The sequence below is a fragment of the Strigops habroptila genome, chromosome Z (assembly GCF_004027225.2).
Source record: "Strigops habroptila isolate Jane chromosome Z, bStrHab1.2.pri, whole genome shotgun sequence".
In the NCBI taxonomy this organism is placed as follows: Eukaryota; Metazoa; Chordata; class Aves; order Psittaciformes; family Psittacidae; genus Strigops; species Strigops habroptila.
The window spans coordinates 100,750,715-100,771,338 of record NC_044302.2 but is presented as its reverse complement, the minus strand read 5'-3'; the positions used below and the strand labels follow the sequence as shown (position 1 = coordinate 100,771,338).

Genomic DNA, 20,624 nt, shown 5'->3' with positions numbered 1-20,624 from the left:
ACTGAAGATTTGCCTGCTCCTCTACAGGTTTATAACAGTGGATAATAGACTATATAACATAGTCTATATAATATAGTCTATAAACATAGACTATAACTGCTTTTGTAAATATTTCAGGACTAGCTCATTTGTGAGACCAACTTGAGCAGCGCTCACGAAGGAAATGTTAGCAGGCTTCTCATTTTTCATGCTTTCCTTGCTGTGTCAAACCACGTTATGGTGATGTGAGTTTCCTTCTTAATACTACTTTCTACCTAAGTGATTCACACACAACAACATGATCCACACCTGCTTTATGCAGTACTTTTCCATGACCTTCATCTCTGAATAACCATTTTGCTACAGGAATTTATGCAGCAGAGCCAGAAGTAAAACTGATTTAACCAAGATGCACAGTGCTTACCATCATTCACTCTTGTTGAAGACCCAGGTGGTTTTATAAGCCACTTGTCTTATGTGGCCTTACCTTTGATGTAGCTTTTTTTCTGCAACAGCAAACAAAACTAGTGCTAAAACCACTTCATATTGAAAACTCCTTAGTAAAAGGCATGTGCATAGAAAAAATGCTTCCGGATTGCAGTCAAGTTCTTTGTAGCTTATACATATGGATGTTCAGAAAAAGTTAGCAAGTGTTTCTCAGCAAACGCTGTCTTTCAATTCCGGGTTTTTTTGCTTTTGCTGCTACTTTCTCTTACTCTAGTCAGTGACTTAAGAGTATCTAAAACCAGCATTCCTGACCCAACACTACTAGAAAATTTCTACCTTCTCTATGACTCCTTAAGGGACATTTTAGGGAAATAAAATAAGCAACCTCAATCTTGATTAATTTAAAAATGGTGGCCTGATTCAGAGGCATTGATAGTATAATTTTCAATATGTGCATTATTATGAAAAAACTAGTCGACATAACTTTTAGAAGATGTGATGCTCTTCCCCCCCTGTATCCATGGAATATCCTTGATACAATTAAGGGACAATCCAAATACTAAGCAGGAAGAAAAAGAAATGAGGTATGACAGCATATCAGCAAATCTATCAATTCAGTTATGACCACATACAGAAAACCGGATGTTTATAGAATTAGATCTCTCCTAGATCTCTACCAAGACCTAAAATCCCAAGCCTTTTTCCCACGACCTAAAATCCCAAGCCTTTTTCCCACCACCAAACAGTGCTGCAACCAGAGTGAGATCCCACATGTAGGTATAGGGCACGGATTTTTTTTGATTCTGCATTATGTCACTTTCAGAACAATTAGGGAGTTGGGGCTTTCAGACTTGCTTAACAGAACATGAAACAGAAAAGTTATATAAAAAAACCAACCAACCAACCCTCAGAGGGCAAAAGCGAACAATCCCAAAATACACTTCTGAAAGCTAGAAAATATTTAGAAAATAACTGTAGTTGACACTGGTTAGCACATTTAATCATCTTCAAACATGTATTTAAACACTAAGTTCTCTAAAACTACCTCGTACACAGATGATTTATATAGTAACTGGGTTATCTGCACTGGACCCTTTAATTTTCATTGCACAGAGAGGTGTGGCAAAATATTGGTAAAAGGCCATGATACAAAATTGAAATTTAGCAAAATGCATTATCTTTTTTTTGCAAATTCATTCACCTCTTCCCATTTTAGGTCTATGTCCAACACAGAAGAGGTTATTTTTAGCTCTTTAAAAGTACCAATAGGAACTCCATTGTGAAACACCCTCTGATTCTTGTAAATAGCCTCATTATTTAAAAGATCAAAAGCATCTTGCTACCATGTGTTGCAACTAACTTTGATCTGATGTTGTCTACTCAGGCTTCAGAGAAAATAATTAATGAACTGTTAATTTTTTTTGCACTCTAACTGCAAATGTCTCATTTATCCTCCTTCACACTACAGATACCCTACCAATTAGAAGACTACATCTAATATTTAACTACAGTATTAAAAAAATACGGGTCTTGGAACAAAATACTGATGGGCAATTTACAATTTGTTAAATAAACAAGCATATTAACTACAAGGAAACACACAGAAATATTTACATTTTTATCTAGCCAGGTAAGAAGAGAAAACCAACAATTAATTATTCTGTTTATGAGATACAATGATTAGATAAGAAACTTCAGTGCTTTTGAGAGTTTCCTACTAGTAATGGTGGATTCAGAAAATAAACAGATTCTGAACAAGTCCTGGCCTATTACTCTGCAAAGAAAGATATCAGGGGATCTCCGTCATCATCTCTCCAGTGTAGTCATGTAATTTCCTTTGAATTCTCTGAGCATTTTCTGTTACCAATACAAACATTCATGAACATGATGTTTATTTTTCAGTTAAGTCTGTCACAAATGAGTGATTTACACAGGAAAATTAGAAATGTACATCAATATTGGGCCTAAGTTACAGCTCCTTTTCTTTTTTTTCCATTTGTTCTGTATTTGTGAATTCCCTATGTGAACAGAAACTTTACCAAATAAACCTTTGCTCTACCAACAGGATGAATACAATTGTGTTGCGCCATGGCAATGCAGTTTTGATTTTCCCTTGAGACTGCAGAGAACCAGCAATTGTGAATTCTTTCTTCTTTGTGTCAGTCTTGTTTCATTCTTAGCACTATCTTGGCATTCTGTCTTCTCTTGGAGATTTTCATCACCTTATATTCATCCTTACAGTTGTGTCATTTTGCCACCACATTCCTCTCAATGTGCATGAAAATTTATGTACCCTTAATTTCTACATGACACGCTTACAGCAGAAGGCATAATGAAGCAAAGCTAGATGCATTACAGACTGACTGCAGGCAGGAATAAATTTCTCAATAGGTACATAAAAGACTAAGATGCAAATCTCCTATTAATTTTCACAGGAACTGCACAGTCAGAAATTATCTATACAGTGGTCCTCCAGCCACAGTTGTTCTCACCTGCAGACATTGCAATCTGTTGCTGGGGAGAAATATTGGTGTGATTTATTTCTACTTTTCAAGTAACAGTTAATCACCTGCTGCACACTAGATTTGAAGTCAACACATTTCAGTAAGGCAAATAACATGTACTGCCCAACAATTTACCTGCCTTTTCAATATTTGATTCCTTATAATGAAAACAATCCCATAATTAATGAGCTTCCACAATTATAAAGCCTCATTTTCATTTTTATCCAGTAAAAGAATGTATTACATTAATGTACCCAAAGAAATAGAACTGAACCCTCTATCACCAGTAATTATTATATTTTATTATGGCTTGATAAAAGGATATTGTTATAGAAGCACTGAATATCCTATAATCCAAATTAAGGCTCTATTCACTAATGAAAGTATTTTTCATGCATAAGCTTTAAAGCCAGAATGCAAAACGAACAGCACATTGAAACATGTTATTGTTTGACTAAGTACTATGTCGTTCTTTAGATCTTACTGAGTAACACTAATGTGCTCTGCTATTGTTCAATGGTTTAAATAAAGCAAAAAGGAAAAAGGCAGCTATTAGATTTAAACAGATTTTGGATTTCATTAGTATTTGCCATGAGGAAGGAGTATGGGGGAAAGCAGGTTCTGTCAGAGGGCGCTTTCGTAAGATTTAACAGTGGGAATCCTCAGAACATCACTGCAGAGCAAAGACTTCCATGCATTTATTTGAATTTTTGTTAATTTGATGAGAAGACGCTAAACGCACTGTTTTTTCTTATCTTACCATGTTGGCTGTTCATGACAAATCAGTAAAAACCCAAAAAGCTTTAAACCTGATTTCCAACCTGCTGTGCTTGATGTCATGCACAACAGGTACAATCATTTTAATACCAAAAATGTGGCTTCAGGAGGGAGAAATAAAAGGAAAGGGCCATGTGCATTAGGCAGTAGCAATTAGCATCTGCAACTATAAGATGTTCAGCAGCAGCAAGACTATTGAGCACGGTGGAAGGTATTCAGGGATTTACAGGACTTGGTTTCCATAGGTGTGAATACCTGAGCAGAGACCAGGGAAGGGACTTGTACAGTTTGCAGTTATTTGGAGTTCTGAAAACAAAGTCATTCTGGAAAAGGGAATAATTAAAAGTGTTCCTGGAAAACCATAGTTCATGTACTCACCCATCACTGACAGCTCTGCAGAGCCACTGCTGTTCTCATTTTTGTAGGTGACTACACATGTGTATGTTCCAGAATCATCGTCAGTCACATTTGATATGAGGAGGTTACTCCCAGCCAGCAACGAATACTTTTTGGACCTGAAACATTGATAACACATCCACAGCGTGTTAAGGTGTTATCCCCATGTAGAAAAATACACTCAGTAAATGACACCTGGACTTGTGAAAAGCGTTCGACACTGTCCCGTACGGCATCCTTGTCTCTAAATTAGAGAGACGTCAATTTGATAGACGGACCACTCAGTGGATAAAGAACTGGCTCGATGGCCACACACAAAGAGTTGTGGTAAACGGCTCAATGTCCAGTTGGAAAACAGTAACGAGTGGTGTCCCTCAGGGATCGATGTTGGGACCTGTCTTGTTCAACATCTTTGTCGGCGACATGGACAGTGGGATTGAGTGCGCCCTCAGCAAGTCTGCCGACGACACCAAGCTGTGTGGTTTGGTTGATATGCTGGAGGGAAGGGATGCCATCCAGAGGGACCTTGACACGCTTGTGAGATGGGCCAATGCCAGCCTTATGAAGTTTAACCAAGACAAGTGCAAGGTCCTACACGTGGGTCGGGGCAATCCCAGGCACAGCTACAGATGTTTGGAGAAGAGATTCAGAACAGCCCTGTGGAGAAGGACTTGGGGCTGTTGGTTGCTGAGAAGCTTGACATGAGCCAGCAGTGTGCGCTTGCAGCCCAGAAAGCCAACCGTATCCTGGGCTGCATCAAAAGAAGTGTGACCAGCAGGTCAAAGGAGGTGATCCTGCCCCTCTACTCTGCTCTCGTGAGACCTCACTTGGAGTATTATGTACAGTTCTGGTGTCCTCAACATAAAACAGACATGGAGCTGTTGGAGCAAGTCCACAGGAGGGCCATGAGGATGATAAGAGGGCTGGAGCACTTCCTGTATGAAGACAGGCTGAGGGAGTCGGGGCTGCTCAGCCTGGAGAAGAGAAGGTTGCGTGGAGACCTCAGAGCAGCCTTCCAGTATCTGAAGGGGGCCTGTAAGGGTGCTGGGGAGGGACTCTTCCTTAGGGACTGTAGTGGTAGGACAAGGGGTAATGGCTTCAAACTTAAACAGGGGAAGTTTAGATTAGATGTAAGGAAGAAGTTCTTTACAGTGAGGTGACGCACTGGAATGGTTTGTCCAAGGAACTTGTGAATGCTCCATCCCTGGCAGTGTTCAAGGCCATGTTGGACAGAGCCTGGGGTGACATGGTTTAGTGCGAGGTGTCCCTGCCCATGGCAGGGGGGTTGGAACTAGATGATCTTAAGGTCCTTTCCAACCCTAACTATTCTGACTCTATGATTCTATGACTTCATTAAGAAATTCTCAGCTATGATCTTTGCTGTTAATAGCTTTACCGTTCCATGTTAAATAGCAGCCAGCTGACATTTATGACCAAATTCCACCCTTGGATTTGGTGCAGAGGTCATAGTATGTGTCAGAATATTGCACAGGGTCAGAATCGGCTCCCAAAGTTATCATAGAATCACAGAACAGTATGGGTTGGAAAGTGCCTTGAAGATTGCCCAGTTCCAACTCCTTCCACTAGACCAGGTTGCTCCAAGCCCTGTCCAACCTAGCCTTGAACACTGCCAAGGATGGGGCAGCCACAAGATGAGTTATAGCAGCAGGTTAAGAGGCACATCCAGTCTCATCATTATTTAGGAGGAAAAATCTCGTGCCCCCCAAGTCTACCCTACTGAATTTAAAACATTGCTTAGTGGTTTGCCTTTACTTTGTTCAAGCAATATAGCATTAAGATATGCGATGCACAAAGGACTGAGCTACCTGGTGGGGAGCACTTCATCTCCTCGCAGCCACGTGAAGGTGGGAGGGGGGTACCCAGAAACGCAGCACTCCAGAACAGCATCCTTCCCTTCCATGACCACCACGTTCGACGGTCGCTGCAGGAAAAACTGCTGCCTGTGCAAACCTGGATCTATAAGAGGAAAGAGACAGTTGTCATCCACTTAAAAAACACCCAAACTAGCCAACAAAACAAAACAATATTCTTTTCATAGGGAATGGGGAATATAAAACATCTGATCAATAACAGGCCCAAGAGACCACAGCTTTCACCTATTCTTACTGATAGGAAAAATAGAAAATCATAGTACAAATATATAAAGATTTCTATCAAACGGCAATCTTAGAGCTGCTCATAGGTTGAACCCAAGGGAGCAATTTGAAGGCAGGCAAATACCAGCTTTTGGAAAAGTGAGAAAGGACTGTTTATAGCCTGTTATTAAAGTCAGCTCTTGGAAAGCTACAGGAAAAGGTACAGTCATGACAAGAAAAGACAGGGATATACATAAGGTTAAGAGTGGTACTGGATTAATGGCACTATTTTGGAGTCACAAGAGGGAAGTTCATAAATATGGCAGGTGAGAGGAGACAAGGAAAGCTTAAGGTTAGGAAAACACAAAAAATGCAGAATGAAATAACTTCTGGTTATTCAATTCAGAAAGGTCTGAATTGAGAAGGAATAAGTAGATCTGTGCACCAAATTCTTGTTTGCCCTGCATATAAGAGGCTGTCTCACACAACCATGGACACACGCAAGATAAATCTCTGCCTCTGCCTGCCATGGGTGGATCACCACTGAGCAGGGAACAACCTGGACCTAAATCCCACCCTTTATGTGTGGAATACCAGCAAACAGAACCATACGCCAAGGAAACCAGTTGCTGTTTAATGAGTCTGTTCCTTCTCTTGAAAATGACTTCATTTCTTACCACAGATGTTGAAACAAATGTGCTGGACCATAGCCATTAAACATTATTCCTTGTTTCTTGACACAAACATAAAAATTACACAATATAAATGAATATTCCCATGAAATTAACAACTGCAAGTTCTTCTAGGATCATCTCCAAGTAATTAACTGGTTCTTCCATACAAGTAGAAAGAAACTGTAACTAGCCACATGCATTTGTTATAGATTTACAACAACAGTATATTTCAACGTCTTACTGTAACCAGATGGACATGCAATTCCCAGACATCAGTAATTGCAACTGATGCAGAAATTATCACACACAACTCAATAGCTTCCATCTGTGAAGACGTCTTAGCTGATCACAGTGATGCCTTTGGCCTGTGAATCACATGGTATCTCTTGCAATAACCACAGATACACAAATTACATTAATATATACAATTAAAATACGCGGTAGCTAATTAACAGAAAACCAAAGGGGGTTTGTTTGGTTTGCTTTTTATTTTTTTTTAAGTTGGGTGCCCAAATATGAAAATAGATGTGCAAAACCAAAAAGCAAACTAAAATCTGTAAATAGCATTCAGATCTTAATACAGAAGTGTCTCCTTCTCTTCAAAAGCACTCAGTTCTGAAAGCACAAAGAGGTTGTCTGATTGTAATAAAGATCCTAGTTAGGATGGAAGACGTGAGCACAGTAAGAAGAACAGCAATAAAAATATAGGGAAATTACACCAATGAAGATTACTTTTTAAGTTATAAAAAGGGAATTATTAATAATTGAAACCACAGGCTTTAGTAGAATACATCTGGAATAAATGGAATTCCAGAGCTGGTATAGCCTGGATATTAGACAAAGCTGCAAAATCCTAAGCCACACAGAAGTATTTCAATACATATTACTGTTCTGTACTTTAAAAAAAAAAAAGGGATAGTATGTTCACATTTTACAGTGATATAAAATACGTTTGTGTTGTACTGGAGACTGGAAACAACATTAATGAGATATTACTACTGTCTTAACTCATCCAATGAAAATAATGTTTTCATTATAATTCTGTCACCAATCTGAGGATCAGTTAATTGCTATCATTGATTAAAGAACACCATACTTCAACCAAAATGAAACACAACAGTATTTTACTAGGAACTTTCCCTCTCTCCTGTAATTTGTCTAGCAAAATTTTGGATGTTACTGAGGGACATAATTGAATGAATATCCAAATGAAGGGAAAGCAGTTAGCATTCAGGTATGCAGGCACACAGCTAGACCAAGCCCAAGGTTAAAGTAAGAGGGTACCAACATGAGAAACTGCTGAACACTGAAAGGGCAAAGTCGCCATCCAACATCAAACTGGTATTCAAACCATTAGACAATGATGGTAGATGGCAGAGGATGGACACAAACGTAGGTAAGTATTTTTTATTATTATTTTGGGATCTTTTCATTAATCTAAAATTCTCAAAAATACTTCATTCTAAAATGTATTTTAAATTAGTTTTGTATGTAATGGGTAGCTACATATAATTCCAGCATGAGAAATTACCACTGCTACACATCCATGTAATATATCTCTGCTTTTATCCCCATTAAAACTTTACGTTTAATAATCATCTCGTTATCTCTTGCTGACCTCCCTTTTCTAACACTTCTTCTAATTTAAGATGGTTCCTTTTGCCTCTAGGAGCCAACTGTGCTTGTAACATGGCATTGCCTTGAGCTGGCTGTTGCTCATCTATTCTGCATTGCCTGGAGAAGAGAGAGGGTCCTATCTCCACCATAGCACTGCTGTCGCTTGCTCTTCATCATCCCCATCTCTTGCTCAATTCAAGCCTCAGAAACTGAAGCCTAAGCTTGTACTTGAGCTTCTCTGAACTCCCTAATGATACAGCTGCTAGCTGAAACGGCGGCATCTTCTCTACAGCGCTCTGTCTCCTGGAAACACAGCTATAAAGTGGATGGAAACCAGATATGTCAATTGTGAAGCAACATTTTGCTTTGCTGTTTGATCTCCACTTGACCAAAGAGTACAAAGTACAGTCAAAGTTAGCAGGTTAAAGCCACATAGCATTGAAGAAAATACCAGTTACAGAAAGGAAAAAAAGAAGAAAACACCTTATTCTTTTCAGAAAGTAAGAGGAGGGAGAGAGCTGGGGTTTCAAACCCATGAAGATCAGAACTTGCATGTTGTTCTGGTGAGTCTCCTCCAGGAGGTGACAGCTATGCAAACCACCTGTACCACAGCAGTCACAACTGCAGTCAGTCCTGATATCCATGCACTGAAGAATCAGTTTTACTACCCGAGAGGTCGGGATGGAATAACTAACGCATTTTGTTTAAGCATCAAGAAGCAAACCCACAGTTTTCGTGACACACAACACTATTTAGTAAGGAGGATTGACATGCTATCACAAACTATTCAAGTTGATATATCAGAACTTTGGGCTTTGTGCCACCTTCCAAAAAACAGAGGTGATCTAAAACCAGAGCTCGGTAGCTAGGAGATGAAAGGCAGTGTTATCAGGAGCTACAACTACTCAACCATAGCCCTACAAGGAACCAAGGCGTCTTGCAAAGCACGTTTTCCTTAGGGAGGGCATCCACAATTTCGTCTCAGAGCTGTGATCTGCCTTGAACAATCACATGGTGTTGGATGTTAAAAGAATTCATTGACCAAAAAGACTGTGGGACCACAGAGTGCAAACCTCTGCAGAAGAGTGTTATACTGAAGGTGGTGTGGTCTCCACTCACATATGCTTGGCAGGGGAAAAAATACACAAGTTAAAAACTGATCAATAATAATTAAAAAAAAAAAATAAAATCACTAAACATGTTCTGAGTAAACCCTACAAAAATACGCATCAGTGGCACAACAGACCTGGTGAGGTGCTCAGGCCTTTTGGGGAGCTGAAGGAAGTGGAACAAGTCTAGTGCCTAGGCAGCAATTTCAGTATCTGATTCATACTTCTCTGATTAAAAACTCCTCACCATTGCATGAGTGCAACCAGTTATTTCCAGCTGAGAAGTAGAAAAAGATCAGTCCAGCAAATTAAATTGTCACATTAGAGAGAAACGAAAAGTAAGTGAGGAGATTTTTAAGACTAAAGGGTCATTAAATCTTGGGTTTTGCATAGAGAGGCCACAGAATCACACCCGTCCTGAGCTCAAGGAAGGCATCCAGTCCTGATTACAAAGATATCCAAGGTCTTGTTAAACCCTTCTCCACTTGATTAAAGAGCACTCGGTGTATTCTCCCTGACAAGGTACTTGTACAATCAAGCCCACATAATCAACTAACTGTGGACCAGCTTGAGCAGATGAGAAATTCTTCGCATGAAGCCCTGGCCCACTGGAGGCATTAACTTTGTTTCAGCCGTAGTTTAATCTCTTGGGCACCAATGTGTCATTTGTGCCCTGAGCTCATGGTGATGCCTCCATCCACAGGGACATGACAGGACATCTCTTGGTCTTTTCCAGCGTTAGTTTTCCAAGGAAAATTGCTTAACTGTGACCAGATGGAACAAGCTACTCCCAACTATGAGCCATACACCCCCATTGCTGCCCGTGCTCACAACACATGCTTGAAGCCTGGTGCCAGTGGAAGTCAGGGCTACGTTGGCTTCCCAACTTGCAGAGCACCTACCACATCAAACAGAGTTAACAATTTGCTATATGTTAATGTTTAAGAATGAGCAATTCTAAAAAATTGCTAAAAAATTCTAAAAAATCCTAAAACCAATTAAAAAGCAGTGAGCTGTAAGAACTTATTTTCCCTGAACAAAGGAAAACCTCTCATTTCATACTTAGCCTTTTTCTTGAGCACACAATGTGCAGTAATGAGGCACAGCTATACATATATTTTGCATGCTCATTAAATCAATGTCACGTAGTTGAGATTCAAAGCCACAAACAAGATGTGTGAATGTGAGTGTGATTCCAATAGTCCCCACTGCACTGATACCTGAGAATACAATGCTATCTGCAAAAAAAAAATGTACACCTTCACAAAGCCTTATTAGGAAAAGTCCTTTCATCTCCTTCTTATAGACGGCTGATGGAGCAATTGAAATATTTTGTCATGTAACTGAGGACATATATGTATTCTGCTGCAGGGACCAGTTTTGAATTAGGGTTTTTTTCATATTCTTACGTTGAAGGTATAGCTTCTGCCACAGTTTACCAGCATATTTTGTAGTCAATCACTGATTGCTCTCTCTACAAACCCTCAGATTTGTGTCACTATGTATTGATAAAAGTTGAGGATATACTTAACTCTCATACCAAATTGGTCTTAAGCAAGTGGAACTCAAGGCAATGTGATTTATTTCTGTCTTCCAAGGAAAATTAAGTTGCAAGCAGTTCACTTGGATTCAGCAACAGAAATGCAGCTCTTCGGCACTCAAAGAGAAAAACACTACTGCTGTAGTATAACTACATTATGTATTGAAAAACGGAAACGCTTCCATAAAAATGCGTTGCCTCCTGTTGTATGGGATCTCACTGTGCTAAGCTACTTTGTGCTACAGTGCTTTTGTGCTCTTCAATTGATGAAAGACTCCCATCCCACCATACCCATGAAATTTTTTTCTGAATGTATTTGAGTAACATTATACTTTACCAGTACAATTTTATCTTTTTTATTGCAGTAGTTTTTGTACTGCAAACTGAGATGCCTTTAATGTGACACTGATGTGACAGACTAGCTCTAAGTGTCCATAGTCACATTTCTAAATTTGATTAAAAGACACAAAGATTTATACCAAATAGAATCCAAAATTGCTCTCTGTTGGCAGTGAAGAAAGGCCAGCAAAATCCCCCAACCTGATCTCACCCTCGTGCCTGGAGGCAGAACACTTAATCCCAAGGAGCAAGCAAGGGTTATGTGTGAACAGCATTAGAGAAATCTGTCATTAAAATGATACCGATCTCTCAATCTACAGAACACATTAAATGTATAACCAGAATGCAGGCACTACTTTGGGATTTTGCTTTTTTGCCTCCACCTCATTTTTTCTACTTCATCCCTTCTGCCATGCCCAAAACCACAAGCCTGGCGTGGCAAAGCTCTGGAATGTGACATGACCAGGGGCATCTATGTGATAAGGACACACAAAGACTGTAACATCAGCGCCAACACGCATCAGGGCGTGAAGACATTCTTCTGACCATAGTGACTTCAAAATACATTAACTAAAGTGCAAGGGAAACTGTGCCAAGTCACTGCTGGAACGTGAGACCATACATCAGGAGTCCTATTTCCAGCTTTAATGATGATTTCTTTTGAGACACTCAGTTTCCTCATCCATAATGAGGACAAAAATATTTATAGGCCTTTGACTTACTCTTTTTGATCCTTAGGTAAAGGAATAATATAAAATTTATTACTGCAGGGGTAGAGAAGGGTCACTGCTGGTTTGTATTTACAAGACAAAAGGAGGAAGCTTTTTCTCTGGCCATTAAAGTTTTAGAGGCAAAATTGAAACAGAATGAGGAACTGCTCCACAACTGCATTATCTTCTATTCTGAAAACAGAGAATAGAGCTGAGGCGAGAATGTTTACACTCTTACTTTCAGCTGAGCATCAGAGTTTTGTCAGGCATTACTTAGACTTACATCGTCCTTGAGATGCAAAGACACAAGCAATTAAAGAGCAGTGGCTTGATCCACCTAGTAACTGAATACAGGAAAGAACCTAATACAATACTTTCAATGCAGCGATAAACGAATATAACTCAAGAGGAAATAGATTTTACTACCAGTCTCAGTCTGTTTTGAGTTGAAAAAGAAAAATCAAAATAATTAAAAAAAAAAGACTGGCTTACTCAATTTTTAGAAACAAATAGCAGCACCAAACTGATTCAAACTGTAAATGGGAAAACATTTTAAATCATTTTTATGACCATTCCCTAAACCTCCTCCAAACCTCTTGCAGCATTTCTGAAAACGTGGTCCCCAGTGAGGCACGCTCTGTTACACGGACCTCAGCATGTCATCACACATCTCCTGCACCACCACCCAGCTGTCACTGCCATTACCCTCACTGGGACCTCATTTGCCTCTCAATGCACTATTTCACCTTTGTTCTGTTGATTACCCACAATGAATCCCAAGATGTTTGTCATAGGGAAGGGTTTGCTCCAGCACCTAGACTCTCCTATGACATGGCCAATAGGACCCACCATGCTAAAATATTCTTGTGTTTTTTCCTTAATTCTGCCTCATTTATAAAGTTCTGTCTAGTGAGCCATATTCTTCAGTATTCACCATTACTGTGATACATGCAGACACCTTCACTTGCAGTTTTATTGTTATATCCTATATTAGAGAGTATCGTGCCAAGAATATATCCCTGGATCTTAGTGAGGACTCCCACTAAAAACATAAGTACCTGCTCTGTAACTATTTCTATTTGGAGACTTGATAGGTGCAACTCTGATCTAGCATACAGATCCTCTACCGATTTTCAATGTTTCTCACGTCTTAGGCAAGAAACCCTCCCAGAAACCATAGAATCACGGAATAGTTTGGGTTGGAAGGGACCATAAAGATCATCTAGTTCCAATTCCCTGTCACAGGTAGGGACACCTTCTAATCTACTATAATGATAAAGTTCATCACCAAAAATTGTGTTAACATCATGTATTTCCATACGCTGATACTGAACGGTTTTAATTGCATGGACCATCCTATTATTTTGTGTATCAAGGATGGCAGCCTGGCAGACCATCAGGTACTCAAGGGTTGGTTTGTTCCACACCACTGGAATCTTCAGTATTCAAAATTTATGGTCAAGAATTAACAGCCCTGAGAATTTCTCAGCTCCTCCAGGAGCTACACTTTAGTTTAGATATAGTGACCTGAAAACATCTGATTTTGGAAAAGCTTTTCAAGCCACTCATGTCAAGATAGTATTAAATATTTTTTTTTAATATAAAAATACTCAATGCCATATGTACAAGCACATTTTTTTTTTTTTTTTTCAAAAATCAGTATTTCTTTTTTTTATTTTTTGCCTTGGAAATATTGAAACAAGTTCTGCCACTTTCAGTCACTCACAGTAATGTTGTTTCAGTTACATCTCAAAAACATTTGCACCCTGAACTTTACTAATTCTTGATACCTTTCATATCTTTAATTCCTTTGACCCTTGACAAATTTGGGGTTTTTTTAAATTCATAATTACTATTATCAGATTATTTGCTTTAATTTTTACATTTTTCTTATTTCTTTGTAACCAGATTTCAGGGGGTTTCAATTAAGACTGCCTTTCCTTTCAGTGTGTTAGAGTAACTTTCTATTGTGTATATCAAAATATACTTGTAACTCCACGACAGCCATTTGCTTCATTCCACTTAAATTCCCTCTGGCTGCTAATCTGACTCCCTGATTCACAGGGGAATTCTCTTCTGATTTAAGAGATAATTTTACAGAGGGCAGTGGTGATGAGACAGATGTGTATGCTTTCCTAGCAAATTGAGTTAGTGGCCAGAGAAGAAAGCAATGTTTCAGGCAATTAAAGAAAACAAATAATCAAAAAAATCCAGAGTTCATAAAAAGCCAGGCCTGAATACAACCTTCAGTTGCATCCATCATCTCTGATGTTTAGGATATGTAATAGTCATAGTCATTAATAGCTTATTAGTATGTTATTATTAGCATTATGAGATAATATTCCATATTACAGCTCTAGTGACACTACTTAGCATGAAACAAATCTCAAAGCAGGAATGCAAAGGCTGTTCCAGCACTGCAGAATTCCCTTTTGTTCGGTATTCTTTGTGAACTGCATTTTAAGAGTAGAACTGGTGAAAAATTTAAAGTGACCTCTCTTGTTCTCTCCATATACTCAAATTTGCAAGCCAGTCTATGCTCTACTAGCTGCCAGTGTCAGCCTCCCCAAGCAACCTCAATTTCATAAGGTCCATCATATACCAGGAACCTTCCAATAACAACTTACGCTTTCAAACACATTCAGAAATAAATTACATCATATTCTTAATGCCCTTGTCCTGAACTCAATCTGTGCTTCAAATACAGGTGCTAAACGCGGTCCCCATTTAGAGCAATCACTGAAACCTCTATGCATAAATAAATAAATGTAATTTTCATAAATAAAAACAGTAATCTGGCAACGAGCCAGGGATTTTCTGAGCAAATGGCTCTTCAGTGGATATGAGTTTTTCTCCTTGTGGTTGCATTGATCCTGACATAAGCTCCATGCTAAGAGGGCACACTGACTTGTACCTACGTCTCTGCTGCCTGCTCGTTTTTACTTCCAACTAGGCAAGCCACTGTAACATAGGAAACGGATATTTACATTTATTATGTAAGAGATTACTTAAGCACTAATCAGATTTATCTAAGGGAGAGAGGCAAAATAGCTCATTCCCCAGGATTATTAATAAGCATTTTAAATTTAACCTTTGGGGTTTTTTTGTGAAAGGTCAGAATATAGCTAGCTTATAAAGTGAGCTCAGCAGTGCTATTCGTTTGGACAGCTGGCAGCAAGGATAACCCAGATACTGGAAGTTATTATGTGGATATTTTGTAACTAGGAATTTACCTTGTAGGAACACACATGGAAAGATAATAGCGGTACTCTCACACTGCTGCCTTTTTGAACTTGACTTTAACAGATGACGTCTGAGGAGGATACATTAACCAAATAAGAAAGTATTTTTACCCCCAGTCAATCCTAATATGACCAATAATAGAAGAAAAATCAGAGTAATTACCCTATTGCTAAGTAACACAGCATGTTGTGTGACAGGGCATGCCCCATCCAAATGGTTCTCCTCTAATGAGGCAAAAATGAAGCCTTTAGTAGGAATTATACAAGTTCAGCAGCACAAGTGATGCGTATGCTGGATGCACTGCTCAGGACAAGGCTGTTGATCCATTTGTTGCTTGGTTTGAAAGGCAGGAGGAGCAGCAGTAACTAAAAATCCATCCTTGATTTAAATGCAATGGATGGAAAATCCAGCACAGAAAATAAACTGTTCTAATGGCTGTTGCTGGGTTTATGTGTTGAATTTTTTTTCTGTTTGAAAGAACATAGCTTCAGGTTTTTAGTCCTTAGTTTTTCATGCAGCTTCTAAAAAAATATGAGATTAAAAAGCCTTCTCCCCCCCCCAAGTAAGTGCTTAGAGAGCACATTAGCAGCAAGTCTACAAAGCTCTCCTTGATAAAGTATGAAATTTTCCACGTGTTTACCAAAAGGCAGCCTGTGTACAGTAAACACTGTAATTCTTTTCTGAACTATTATTAATTTATCAGCATTCACTCCCTTAGCTCATATTTGATGGTATTCATGTAAGAGAAACACCTTGCAAAGCACCCTCAGCTCTGAACAGAGGCTTTGCGCTCTTGTGTGCATCACCTTGTTGGTAAAAGAGCATTAAAATACATGTGGTACAAATGAGTTCACCTTATGCCACAGTCTGGATTCATCTGTGGAGGGGAAACACCTCTGGCATCGTGCACCACCTCTACAACTTGTGCATCTAGAAAGAACACTGTTTTTTCTAGGGGTTTTGTTTGGTAATTTTGTTCTTGTAATTTGTTTGGGTTTCCATATGTACTGATTGGAATCAGGGCAAGGCACCACTGGAGAAAATAGGCACTGGAGAATATAAATGTGAAACTGGTTAGATTTAAAAGGAAAAGTAGAAAAATCACAAGTTCAGTATTTTTTTTAAGTTAGCCACATCTTCTGGAAATCTGTTTTCATCTAAGAATGAACGCTGTTAAGCACTAGCTGTTGGGGTTAAGAATAAGGTAAAGACCCAGCTTAGACAACTAGTGGCTGTAAGCGAATGTACACTGGGAGCCTCCAAGGGTATAAAAGATGAGAAGAAATCTTGTAAGTTATCTCTGCACATGATACAAACTCAGTGTGTTGTATGAGAAACTGATGGCTGAGCTTCAAAGAGATTTGTGTTTCCACTTAGCCAGACCCTCTTAAAGACTAAGTTTAACTGTACAACCATATTAAACAACTCATACTAAACAGCATAATTCAGTATATTCCAGCTGTTTCATTTCCCATACAGACATTTAACATATCAGATGTCCTCAGATAAGATGCTTCCTGTATTAACACGATGATTCAGAATCATATATCACAGACTGGTTTGTGTTGGAAGGGGTCTTAAAGCTCATCCAGCTCCCATCTCTCTGCTGCAGGCAGGGACACCTTGCACTAGAGCAGGTTGCTCCAAGCCCCATCCAACCTGGCCTTGAACACTGTCAGGGATGGGGCAGCTGCAGCTTCTCTGTCAAGCTAAGACAGTGATAACTGCCACACTCTGTCAGCACCATGATGTTATATTTAAATAAATCCAACATCACAACTGTTTTTCTTTTAAAAAGTGGAGTTGCTTAAGCACCAAAGCAAGCCTGAGCTCATGGGGCAAATTCTGTTGCATGCAGTTCCTTAAACACGACCATCAACCTCTTGCTCTTAGTTCCTTCTCAAGACATTAATTTCAATTTGGTCCTTTTTGCTGCTGTTACTCTTCTCTCTTCAGAAGTGCAACCACAAGGAAGGAGCTGAATCACGCATCAGCAACCAAACTCTGCTCGCATTAAATATGAAGGAATTACATGATATTGTTACTGCTATCTTGCACTGCAGCTCAGCAGACAACGTCAGGGACTAGAAAGAACCTCCATAAAAGACAAGAGTACAGTGGCAGATTACCTGAACAGCTAATGATAAATGCAGGTTTATTATTTATAAACAGAGAATAAATAGCTTTCAAGCATCAAACTACTCAATTTTTGCTTTTAAAATCCCTCTGTATTTCTGAAGTGTATAGACGTCCCAAAGAAACCTACTCATTAATTTACAGAAGCAATGAAATCAACTATAAATTAATTCCTTAGTACTGGTTTGTGTAAGATCTTTTGCTCCTCTTCTTTTTTTTTTTTTTTTTTTTTGTACAGTAGCATTATTTCCTCTAAATTTATTAGGTGAGTACATGTAGTTATCTGAATATGTATTTCCTCATGTTTTCAGTATTTGCTGAAACTTTTTTGCCCAGGATGAAGTTTCTGGACCCCAGAGAAAAGAAGAGCACTTCAGTTAGAAAGCTGAAAAATGTGCATTTGGAATGAGCTTTCTGCAAAAGGCTGCAATCATAGAATCATAGAATCGTAAGGGTTGGAAAGGACCTTAAGATCCTCTAGTTCCAGCCCCCCTGCCATGGGCAGGGACACCTTGCCCTAAACCACGTGGTCCAGGGCTCTGTCCAACCTGGCCTTGAACACCACCAGGGATGGAGCACCCACAACCTCCCTGGGCAACCCATTCCAGCGCTTCACCAATGGCAATGTGGCAATGGCCACTCTTACCATTAAAAGCAATAGATAAAACCTGACACGTTAAAAACTCCTCAAGAGTTTTGCTAAGGTTTGTTGGGGCTTTTTTAACAAACACTCTTCAAAATCTCCTCCTATATGGCGAGTGTACTCCCAATGTATATGGTTTCTGCTGGAGGATTTAGTGAGGCTGGAATTGTTTGTAAAATATGCTTATTGATCAGCCCTACCAGAGCCTCCCTGGGCTGAATCAAACTGCACGAAGGAAACACGCTTGCAAATGGTCACTTTTACAGTCTCTTTTAGTTATCAAAGATAAAACTTCATGCCTAGTGCCTTGCCCCACCTTTCCGACACATTAAGTGCCTACAAACGATTCCTCTTTAGTATGGACATTGATGGCTCAACTATACCTTCATTAACATTTCGAGTTAAACTACAAACTTGGGTCTGCTAGGGTGAATTTTACATTTTTGTCCAAGAAAAAGTAATTCCTTCATCCAAATATTTTATTTTTCTAACCTGTGTTCACGTTGGATGATCAATTTTTCTATCAAGAGGAGATACAGAGATCTCCAGACCCACCATGATGTCGAATTAAATATTTAAGCCACAGGCTCTTTGACTAAATAAACTAAATGACAAAAGATGTTTATCCCTCATTCTTTTTTTTTGCATTATCTTTGGAAGCTGTAGAGAACATCAGAAATTATTTGCCAGGATTGTGGTCAGTTTTACCACAGATCCTGACAGACATGCTGTGTGTTCAAACAAATCACAACCACTATCTGTGGAAGAAGCAGTATTTTAAAAATACAGAATTATGATATACTACCTAAATTTATTTTTTTGTTTTGTTGCCTATTCCTCTGAATAGGATTTAAGGCTTTTTCTTTTTTTTTTCTCCTCACTAACCAGGGGAAAAATGCCAACAAGAGTATTCTGCCTCCACTAATTATATATAGTATAGGAGAGCTGCAACTGAAGATGCATTTCTACCAACAAGCAAAAACACAAGAGGCAGAATTATCAGCAAAGTATCGGATAGCTCTGAACCATCAAAGCATGCACACAAGAACAAGATTCCCAAGAGGCTCAATAAGATCTGAATTTTTGTTTCAGGAGCACCACTCATTTGTTTTAAGAGCTGCTGTCTGCTCACATTATCCTGAAATGAGACCTTGTGCTGCTTGCCCTAAGCCAAAGTCTGACAGACTCCACTACTTCCTTGTTTTATATTTTGCTCATTATTTGCTCCAGTGTTTCCCTGGTATAAAACTTTAACATTCCAGGAAGAGATAAATTAATTCCTCTCTCTCCTATAGACAGCCTGAGAGAGGCCACTTAACCAGGATGTTAACGACAGAAACTGGGATAAGGAAGAAACATCAATCCATCCACAAATGATCCGAAATGTATATGCATGGCAAATTAACAATACCCCGAGGAGCTGAGGAGGCTGAAAGAAAGCTTCTAGGTCTGTCTAAAATACAAAGTTATGTGCTTAATTTTAATCAAAAGATATGACTTTTTTTTTTTCCCTCATAGATCTCATTGCCATTAATAACCACAGAGGCATGAATGTCTCAGTGCTGCCCAATGCATACAAAATGGCACAAGGCTGTAAGGTTCCTGGTGAGCCTGGAAGCTTCAAGAGCAACCACCCTGGGGCAGCCTGTTAGACAAGCAAATGGATGGGGAACAGGTCCACCCTACTGAGGTCAGGTCCAAGCTCAGGTCCCAAAAAACAGTGGGAAAAACCCGCAGATAACTCCAGGTGATGTGGTTTTCCCTTGCTGCTAGCTATTCTGGCTTGCATTTTGTTCTGCAGCTCCTAAAAAATCAATATTTGCTACTGTAGCAGGAAGTGAGGACATGGTTGTAGGTCTAGAGATTGGGGGGTTGGTTCAGTTTTTGGCGTCAAATCCCAGAGAAAAAACTGTATTCCCCCAAATTCCACTGCAATAAATCCTGGAGCTATAAACCACTCCTAGAAATGAGGATGAACACATCACTTGTGTTAGTACATTGCCACTTTCCCAAGGCTGATCCTGGCCTTCCCAATTCCTACAGCACTCATAGAACATCTCAGAAGTCTGAGAATCCTGCTCAGTTACCTCTCAGTGAGAAGTCCTGAAAACTAACAATATTTGTGTAGAAAATGCATATATAAAAAAATTTAAAAATACAACCTCTCTGTCCCATTAAATTAGCAATTACATGTTAGTTTGTAGAACTAGAAGGGAAGGAGATTTTGCAGCAACATCTTCTTCAAACTGCTGCTCTGGTGCTTGGTTCTTGATCCTATGCTGTTGTGGTAACCATCTATTTAGCTGATGAGTTTATCAAGAGGGAGAGCAAGATGCAAGTGAATTTAGATACATTACCTGCCACAGTTAAACTGTGTCAGATCTCAAGCTGAGCTCTGGGCAGCTCAGAAGACC

The 20,624-nt window shown here is 39.3% G+C and overlaps 1 protein-coding gene across 1 annotated transcript in view; it reads right to left on the bottom strand.

Annotated features, from left to right (window-relative positions):
* DCC (DCC netrin 1 receptor) overlaps nucleotides 1–20,624 on the bottom strand; it is a 594,156-nt gene that overhangs the window by 302,415 nt on the left and 271,117 nt on the right. The window contains exons 4-5 of the mRNA XM_030470251.2: nucleotides 5,930–6,080; nucleotides 4,086–4,222 (exon numbers count right to left, since the gene is read on the bottom strand). Coding sequence (XP_030326111.1) covers nucleotides 4,086–4,222; nucleotides 5,930–6,080 — 288 coding nt within the window. The remainder of the gene's footprint in view (nucleotides 1–4,085; nucleotides 4,223–5,929; nucleotides 6,081–20,624) is intronic.